General features: G+C 32.6%; 1 protein-coding gene across 1 annotated transcript in view; it reads left to right on the top strand.

Moving 5' to 3' along the window:
• LOC149411202 (ATP-binding cassette sub-family C member 4-like) overlaps positions 1-5,619 on the top strand; it is a 125,493-nt gene extending 119,874 nt beyond the window's left edge. Inside the window, exons 21-23 of the mRNA XM_089647686.1 lie at positions 712-834; positions 1,048-1,208; positions 2,584-5,619. Of these exons, the coding sequence (XP_089503812.1) occupies positions 712-834; positions 1,048-1,208; positions 2,584-3,226 (927 nt within the window). The 3' untranslated portion in view covers positions 3,227-5,619. The remainder of the gene's footprint in view (positions 1-711; positions 835-1,047; positions 1,209-2,583) is intronic.
• The last annotated feature ends 5,172 nt before the right edge of the window (positions 5,620-10,791 follow it).

Here is a 10,791-nt window from a genome sequence, read left to right on the forward strand (position 1 = left end):
GTTTCATAATGTGTAGTGGTGTTTTTGGATTTACCATCATGTATAATGTTTGTTATACATTGATGTCCATTATTAAATGACAAAATTGCTTAAAAATTCTATAATTATTTTAATTGTTTGACCTGAGAAACCATTTTGCATTTTCAATGCATTTTGAAAATAGGTATTTTGCATTTTGCATTTGAAATGCTTTTCTAAAAACCATTTTGCATTTTGCATTTTCAAATGGAAAAGTTTTGACCCATTTCCATTTTGCATTTCAAATGGTTTTGGGTACCCATTTTGCACATCTCTGGACCTCATGAACTAATTAACTCCGTTTTTAGTGCCATTAACCGCTTCTGTGCCAAGAGCGAGTTAACTCGCATTCTTGGCCTGCTGTGCACAGCTACACTTCTACCTACTGGCATTTAAAAGGTTAAGTACTGGAAGACTGTCAGTATTTATTAAAGATAGTATTTCAATTCAATATAGTCAATTTATTCATATTTTTACGTAGCCATTTGACATTTAAGAATATCAATCCACAGACAGATTTGCCAGTGTTGCCGTCGTAAAATGATTTCATGTTTATTTCGTGTTGATATCGGTTTGGCTATTGACAGCGCAACCGTGCTTGGGATACTGATATAAAATGGTCGGAAGTGAAGCCTATCTTTCCAATATTGTTAAGTTATTGATTTGACCGTGCTATGTTAATTTTGTTTGCAGGATGTCCGATCCAACATCTCCATCATCCCTCAGGAGCCAGTTCTATTCTCAGCCACCGTGAGATACAACCTGGACCCTCTGGAGAAGTACAGAGATGATCATCTTTGGGGCGCCTTGGAAGCTGTAAGAAAATAAATAAAATTTAACATTAGTTACTAATGGACGGGCGCGAACCTGTGAATATCACGGGATATTATAATTATACGATTTGTGAAGCTAAAACTATTTTTAAAAGTGTACCTGCCTCAGGATCATTGCCTTTCAATAACAATAATATTGTCATTATAAAACATGAAAAATCACAAAATCTGAATGTTTTTGTTTCCTTGTCATCAGGTGGAATTGAAAGAAGTTATCACCTCTCTGGAGCAGCATGTTTGCGAGGGTGGATCTAACTTTAGTCTGGGGCAGCGACAGCTGTTGTGCCTGGCCAGGGCCATCCTCAGAAACAACCAGATTCTAGTTCTGGACGAGGCCACTGCCAATGTTGACCCTCAGTGAGTATTGTTACAAAGTGTTTATTAACACATTTCTTGCGGGTATATTTTACACTGGCACTACGCTGTCTTCGGGCGAAAATAATGGTCCTTCGAAAATAATTGAAAAAAATAATAAAAATTTCTACATAGAGTAACTCAGAATATCCAAGCTATAAAAGTACTAAACGAAATTCTAATATTATGTCAAATGCAACTTAATTAACCTTATAATATGTTTACTACGGTCTACCTATCGGTATTTGACCATACTTGCTTTCTTTAAATACGCCCGACATCTCTCGCTCGCTTGCACATAGGAGTTGAGTTGGTGGGAACAGATATAAAGATTCGAATCGGGTTTCATGGTCATAAAAACCCTAATTCCAGGAATTGAATTATTAAAATTAACAAAATATTTTATCTAAGTAATATACTATGCTTTTCTTGAAATACAGGCATGAAGAAAAATATAAAGAAAAGACTTACATTACGATTCGATAATCATGTACATACAGTTGGGACAAAGAGATTGATATATAATATTCATATAAAAATAATGAATAATTCCATCTTTTCTGCCATTGAAATGAGGCTGGCACAAAAGGTAGAACTACCCTTCCCACCGCGAAAAAATAATATTTTACTATGATATATTCTACTACAGCCTATTACCTATTCTGCGCTGGCCATTTGATCTTCTTTTCTAATGTGAATACCGCACAAGTGTCCCAACTGCTCCCAACCGTCTGGAGCCAGTGAGACTACGGCATCCCCAATTGGGCTGTGTTGTGAGGGTGTAGGTATTGGAGAGGGGAAGGATATGGGGAAGAGGAAGGTGAGGGAATACCTGGCTATATCTAGTCACCAAATACAGCAAAAGCCATTTTAAGCCATCTTTTAATTCTGAATGGTGGTCTTACACCAGGGCAATACTGAGAGTATCTTCCATTCTGGAACGTGCCGCAAGTACCTATATTAATTCATCAAATAAAATTTACTTCCTTACGCCGGGATTTGAACCCGCGACCTTCGGATTGCTAGTCGAGAGCCCTACCCCTCGACCACGGAGGTCAAATCTAGATGGATGTGGAACTTATTGCTGCTGCGGGAATTTATTTGTACAGAACGTTAAATTATTAATCATTGTAATTCGTAAACATAAATAATCATTCACGCAATAATCAACACGACCGTCTTTGCTGAACGCATATTGCTAACTGAAAACAGGGCCAATACGTAAACACTCTTTGCGGTTTAGCCCCAAGATCCTTTGATGTGTGAACAAAAACCGACAATAATCAGGTTGACCGGCCAACGCATGCAACACCCAAGTCATAGTAATTAATTAATAATTTTCATAATAAAAATTAATATTCTTGTAATTTTCTTTCAGAACTGACTTCTTCATACAGAAAACCATCCGAGACAAGTTTTCCCATTGCACAGTGCTCACCATCGCCCATCGCCTAAACACAGTCATGGACTCAGACCATGTGCTGGTTATGGAAGCTGGCCGCATGGTCGAATATGACCACCCTCATATTCTGCTCAGTAACAAGGCAGGATATCTCTACAACATGGTCAAAGAAACAGGAACAAATATGGCCAACACTCTCGCAAATGTTGCCAAAATGTCCTACGAACAAACTGTCGGAAAATCACCTCTTAGTATTGATGCCATTTCAAATAATGTTGTTCCAAGTTCAAATAACATTAATGCCATTTCAAGCAATGTCGTCCCATTTTCAAAAAATTTTGAAGGCTCTTCAAGCCGCGTTGTTCCAATTTCAAATAACGTTGATGCCATTTCAAATCATGTTGTTCCCATTTCAAATAATGTTGATAGGGATGTACAAAATAGTCTTCAAAACGAAACGATTTGTAGAAACAATGTAAAAGAAATAGATTTTGATGAAACTAATAGATTTAAAGAAGATTTAATAAAACCAAATGTTGACGGCAACATTTCACAATTTGAAAATGGCATTAATGAACGTGATAGGAATAAAACTGACAAAATCATTGACGATGATTAAAATGGAATAAGTTGAAATGGTGACCAGAATTAAATGTTATTTATATAAATAATACGTATTAGTTCAAATAAGATAATATAAATGTGTCATGAGAAAAGGTTGTGTTTTGGTCATTTTACGATGTAGCTTTTTTACCGAGTTATTTTATATAAATATTATATAACATAATTAATATTAAACGACATTTAATAAGTTAAATAGCCTTTCTACCACACGGTTTTACATTTAACTTAAGTAAATTTATAGTTTCAAAATGCCATTTCCCAAGGAATTCAATACATCTATTTATCTATATAAATAAAAATGTTGCTCTATCTGTACAGCAGACTAAGCCGCAGTAACGCGTGGCGGGGTACAGCTAGTGTAGTAAATAAATTGTTTACTGTATTTTGTAAATTAATTATACTGTCAAATAATGCCCAATTGCCAAGGGATGATGAAATTTTTCAAGAGATACAAAAACATTATGACAAGCTATCGCTCAAAACGTTTTTGCAAACTTGCCATAATATGCCAAAAATCACTTGAGTGGTTATAATATTTTCTGTTTGGTTTAAAGATAATTACATTTGTGCCAGATAATGTTACTTTAGTTGTCAACTTGATAAAAAAATACATGATGACAGTCTGCATAGTTTTTGTAATAACTCACAGAGCGGCTTCAAACAAGCAAATTAATGATTTTAATCAATAGGGCAGAATAAAGTATATGAAATCAATTATTGTAAATATAATAATGTAATTGGGCCTTCCCATCAAACGATTAGCCCTTTTGAAGGCATCACTCAGTTTCCAATCATGATATTATAATTATTTCCGTTAGAAATACTGAGCTGCACTAAAATAAAAATCATTTCATGCACCAAGCATTTACTTGCGCACTTATAAAAAAAGCAAAACAAACACACTATCGGTCACCAATCACCTTATACATTCCTTTGACCCTTTGCCGCAAACGTTTGCAGCTACTATAAAGAAACAAATACACCTTGTTCCTTCTGGACACTCGCTGCAATCCGGTTGACATATCATTAAAAAATATATAAGAAGACTATCTGCATAGTTCCTGTAAGAACTCAAGGTATTGTACATTGTGCTATTTCCCCAATAGGATAATTTCACTGTATTAAAACATAAAACAGTAGATAGTGTTGTAGTCACGATGCGTCAAGTTTCCACAATGTGACTTCCCAGGTATCTGCGCCTTCTTCCCATCAAGGCGGGACATTGATGCTGTAGGGGAATCGATTTTTCTTTGTACTCTTCACATTTCTATAGCTATTGGTGTTTGCTTTCTACTCTGAACAGCTGTACATGTCTCCCGAGGTGGCGGTGTTCTGTTATAGCCTTACTAGCTCCCTCAGTTAGTTTATATCTATATTGGAAATTTACCTGGCTCTTTCGGGGCTTGGACTGTATAAAATCACTTAAAAAAATATGCACCTAATACCTATTACAATACGATCAAAATTTATTGAATTCCATAAAACAATTAATTTTTACTCGGATGGAAATTTCGTTGTCAACAAAATATTACAAGAAGCATTATTCAACGAATGTCTGACAAATTACATTATTTATGTCGAAAACCTTAGTACTTATTTTAAATGAATATAAAAAAATATCCTAAAATACTTTATATTTAAGTTCGTTGACTTTAGAAATATATTATAGAAAATGTAAATAATAATGTATCAATTAATTAAATATGTCATTTTTTACAATAATTACATTATTATTGCCGAATAATTTAGTTGTTTAAGAGGGGAGTCCTTTAACTCCTAGGAGATTTGTGCCCACTTACGTTACGAATCACTGCAATTGCAGTGTATATAATAATTTGGCCTTTGGATATTACTTCTACTGGGTTTGTTAAACACAAAAATCAAAATGTCACTTTATCAAGTGTTTTTTTTTGTGTTGAAATTAACAAAAATGTATTTTTATTTATTGAATATAAATATAAAATAATATGGAATGTTGAAAAAATGTGTCAATCAATCTTCAACTTGTTGTGAATTTGGGTTCACAAATAATTAATTACGTGTGAATATATTAATAGGAAATAGCGTTTGTTTTTATCAATCATTAAAAATAATAAATAATAATTAGTATAATAATTAAGTGTAAGTTTAATTAATATTCATTGATATTTTGAAGTAAAATAAATACATAATTCATAAAATTGTTTTTTTGCAATTTTTTTTTAGCATTCGCATTCGAATGTTCAAAATACAATAAATATTGTGTTTTTTTTTAAATATTTTTTTACTGCAATAAATAAATAATGTGTTTTTATTTATTTTTGTAACAGCCAGGAATATAACCCTTGACGTCTCTTGCCTGATGAGGACCACCGAGGCTAACATATATTAAAAACTTTTCCAATAAAATGTGATATTCTTAAATTTTTCTAAAATGAAATTTTTTTTCCCACAAAGTAACCCTAAATATTTGTTACCTAACCTAACCCAATCATTAAACAGAAGTGTGTAATAAATGGGGATTTGCTGCTGTCAATTTATATAAGACCTTATAGATCCAAGGCCAGCTAGAGGACCAAAGTAAGTAAGATACAATTGACCTTAATTCGGGCTCACAGACACGCCTGCTACACTTCCATGGGTAAATATTTTCAGTGCATTCCACCAAAAACTGCTAAAAAAAAGACAGTATTCATAAGACACTTGCATAATCTAATTCTACCTTATTTGCACTATAGAAACTTATGTACTTGTATCTCTTGTTTACTTACTTACTTACTCTCTAATGTCATTTCACAATCAAATGCCACATATATTTGTAATTCTTTTTTAAAAATATTTCTACGATTTTAACTGTGACATGTTATCATTGTTTATGGTATATTTATACCGTTGATATTAAATAAATAAATATAATATTATTTATTGTAAAACACCGGCAGGAAGTTGCCATAATAGCTTAGTGATTAGAGCAGTTGATAAATTAAGAAGATTGGGAGTTCAAATCCAAGACGTAGCAAAAAAAGCCAATTGTACTGTGGCTCATAAAAATACTTTTTAAACATTAGCTGTGTCATCTTTGGGGATTCTGTGTGGGGGCTCTTTTTAGGGAAAGAAAAGAGAGAGAGTTCTGGGAAAGAAAAAGATTTGAGGGGTGGGTATCTGGGGTCAATGTGTCCAAGAGAGACGTATGTATGAATCGATCCCTCCCACTGCGCTGCAAGGCGATAGGTCAAGAAAGAAACCCAAACGTAGCGATCCACTTGGGGTTACCTGTGGCAGGGTTTGTTGGTTATCCAATAAATGGTTCCCGGGCGTCGGTATTCCCGCTTTCTAAATTGAGGATTTCATAGGAGGAGTATCAAGTAAAACAATACAAATAAAATCAAAAAATATTATTTTATTGAATTTGCTTTTTTTAAACATTTTCATAACAATGATTTCAAAATACAGTCAAACTTGGTTATAACGAACACGAGGGGACTGACTAAATTTACTCCTCACAGCCATTATTCGTTATATCCCTAATAGATTTTTTAAAAGACGTATGTACCTACCTAGCTTAGTAATACTCAATCTACTATAAATATATTCGAAAATTTACAGTATACTTTCAAACTACAAGTGAGTATTACTTATTAAAAAAATAAATTAGAAATTTACACTTTCATTAACCAAATTTATAATCAATGTTTCTTTTAAAAATACCGCTTTCATGCTTCTCAATTTCCTCCCGAAAACAAACAATGCACTATAACTATCATCACCTGGTTCGAGGCTTCCAAGAAAATATCACTAAATTGTATATATTATTATCACTAGCTTGTGCGTATCATAACGCTTGTAAAATCTCACTTGTCATAAATACTATTGTTAAAATTTTGGGCTGTAAAATTTTACTTGTCACAAACCAGTGATGCACAACCCGCGGCCCAATTTCATACGGCCCACTTACGTGTAGAGAAAAATCAAAATTTTTGGGGTAATTCTTGAAAACCCTGGCTAAGAATTTTTTTTTATTGAGTTTTGGTACACTGTTGTGTTCGTACAAACAGATCTCCAACTCGTTGTGGAAGGAGTTTTATAAATAATAGGTTCTTTTAGATTAATCAGAGATTTCTTAATACTCCACTATTATATTGGTGACTCGATAGTCGACCTAACTAGAAGCTTGCTAATTGGAATCTGAAACAGTGAGTTTCTCTGAGAGCATTCGCACTCGCCCTGGCGACTACTGGCCACTGGCTCCATCTTGCGGACTTCCACGCAAGCTCTATGCACTGCCATCTGTGCGTGTATCTATAAAGCTCTTACTTCCCAACAGTACAACCCACAATGAAAACAAATAAAAAACCACTTGTAGGTCGCGGGCTGTTTAACAAATAGGCAAAGCGGCCCCTTTGCTGAAAAAGTTGTGCATCACTTACTACTTAAATTTACCCTGTGCAGGGATGTAGGTACTCGTAACAAGGTACCTTCATAAACATATTTATTGGTTTTTTAAACAAAATTGATGATGAGTTGTAATACAAAAGAAGACATAAAAAGAGAACAACTTTTTTTAGTTAGTCAATTTTATTTAGTGACTGTTTTATGCGCTATGCCGTCCCAATAGTGTTGACAAAATTATTTGCACGGTATATCAGTGAATTGACCTCGTTACAACAGCCAACGAAGATAAGCCTGAATTAAAATATTGTTTTGTAATTGCTCATTATAATCGTGAAATCGCTATTATCGTGATCGTTATAACCAAGTTCGACTGTAATTTAAATGAGAATAATAATAAATTATCAATGCACATACAATCATATAACAATAATTGCCTTAGATTACATGCTAACATAGAACCTTTTGGAGGTAGGATGCAACCGGCTTTGATTGGAATGTTTCACAAAAGCTCAAATGTAACATTGTAATCAATTGGCCAATCAGCTCCGTTTAATGCCGATTTTAGGTTCTTTTCAACTTTTAAACAAATATGTAATAAGCTGACAAACATAATAACATGACAGTCGTGCTTTTCTGCTGATCACAATATCTTAAAAAGCTAAATTGGACATAGAATTGGCGTTTAACGGGGACCAAATAGCAGTGTTACATTTAAATTTCTGTGACAAATTCCAACCTAAGAAATTCAACTAAACAGTGTATAATAAAGGTTATAATTCTCCTCACTCACACTGCGCAGATTGCATCCTTACATGGAAATAGTTCTACAACCAGCTGATAAATAAGCCGGTAGAAAACTGTTTTACCAACCAACAGTGACTGCAGTAATGCAAACATGACTACACGCTCAATCTTACTTGCACAAGTAAGGAAATACATTAAGACGGCAAAAATAATGCACAAATGGCTTTATGTACACAATGATTTCGACTTAATGGACGCCACACAGTGTTTTCTGTGCACAAACTGATTGCGCATGCGAGTCGCTGCATGTAGGCGGATCTTATGAATTTGTGTAACTGTTTGTTGTTTTTGAAATGGCGATTTAGTAAGGTTTGGTTCAAAATGAAGAAAAAAAGAAACATTAGGTATTTGGCTGCAAGTTTTTATTCACAAGAGGTAGGTAATTTTGTGTAATTGCAGCAAGGTTCATTGCATAAAAACTGCACTTAATTTGGCAACATTTTCATATAAAAATATTACATTATATATATATAAATATATCTAAAATTAAATAGTTTACAATAATATTTTCTTAAGTATAATTTCTGCTAAGTACTTGTACTAATGACAATCTTGAGCTATCGAGCTTTTAAATTCTCAGTTGATTGTATAAATATATATTAGATGCCAATTTTGTTTTCAATTCAAATCTCGGACAAAGCCAAGACGTAAAATTAGTTAACATAAAATGGTAAATTAATATATTATTTATTAGCATTTAAAAACATTCTAGATCAGATAAAAATAAAATTCTACACACATATTACAAAACATAGTCACTTGTAGTCATTTTTCGAATTTTATTAAATCCATAAGAAAAATTATTAAAACTCACAGATATTCGTAAAAAATACAATTATATAAATATTTATTTATTTTAACAAAATATACAAAAATTCACATAAATATTGTATTTAAAAATATTGTAAATATATTCCCTACATTATTTATTAGGTCAGAATGTATTTATTTAATAAAATAGGTTATTTTACGTTGAGTTAAAGGCAAGTTTTTTTGGACATTTCGGTAATCAAAAGTTATCACATAGAATATCGAACTAAGTACACAAAACATGATCAAAATTAATCTTTAAAAAAAAGTTGTAATCTAAATGGATAAAATTGAGAAGAATATTTCACTTACTTACTTCATCAGATTATAAATGTTTTAAAGTTTATAAAAAATATATGATATAAGTAACAGATTTTTAACTATTAGACAAATTGGCAAATATTACCTATAAATATAAACGCATTTAAACCACTCAAGCAATTTTTGGCGTATTATGGCAAATTTGCAAAAACATTTTGAGCATTTGTCATAACGTGCCAAATTCTAGGTGGATTTATTGGCTTTAAACTGCAGTAAGCAGTTCACATGTTTCAATATTAATATTTCGAGGAATAATATTAATTAAATGTATATTTAATTAATATTTTTGTAAATGTATATTTGCTCTCTTAAGAAGTTTTCCAAGGCACCAGAAAAAATATTCTTAAGTGCCTTATAAGTCGGATAAATTAATTGGACCATTTTTCAAATTCAGTATTCAAGGGACCGAAAACACCAAACCTCTTAAGCATGAAAAGTTCTTGAGGGAACTTCTTAACCTGTAAAGTAACAGTATCGGCTACGGGTAGGACTTATGAATACGTCCTTGAAATATCTGGAACGAGCGGGACGTAAATTTCCGAGCATATAACACGGAAATTGATTTTGAATGTTTACATGTTTTATTTTTTTAACTCAATGTTTCTATTTTATTTGTGTGCTTTTGTTTATTGTTCTGAAATTATTACGTTTTTTTATATTTTTTGGAATCTTTATAATTGTTTGTAAAATTTCTAATTTTTAATTCGATGTTTCCATTTTAATAATGCATAAATAAAAAAAATATAAGAATATGAAATTACGTCCTACGGGCGTGACGTACTGACACGTCCTAGTGAAAGAGTTCGCGCCCATTATATGTTGCGTAATTCAAAACTGAATTCCCCGGTTAACAGGTTAAGAGATTTTCAATGTACAACCAATTGCTTGAGTGGCTAATAGACAGATTGACAAATTTTAATATAAATACATTCTAATAGACAGATTGGCCAAACGACAATTTCAAAAAATTTGAAAGGAGAGATAGAAATACTGGCTTTAAAGTTCCCATTTTAAGTTTCATGCTTAAGGCCCCATAGTAAGCGTTCAAAGTAAGTTTGAAAGGGAGATACGTAAATACGAATGTTAGAGGGAGCGCGCTAATATTAAAAAACGATAATAAATAAGCAAAAATTGTGAAAATATTTAATAAAACACGACTCGTTTGAAATAGAGCAAAAATCTGTCGACAATTGCTATACATAGTTGCATTTAAAGATGCATTGTAAAATTTTTAAAACATATGTTATAGGCACG

This window comes from Hesperophylax consimilis, chromosome 26 (assembly GCF_061612785.1).
Source record: "Hesperophylax consimilis isolate HC1 chromosome 26, BYU_Hcon_1.0, whole genome shotgun sequence".
In the NCBI taxonomy this organism is placed as follows: Eukaryota; Metazoa; Arthropoda; class Insecta; order Trichoptera; family Limnephilidae; genus Hesperophylax; species Hesperophylax consimilis.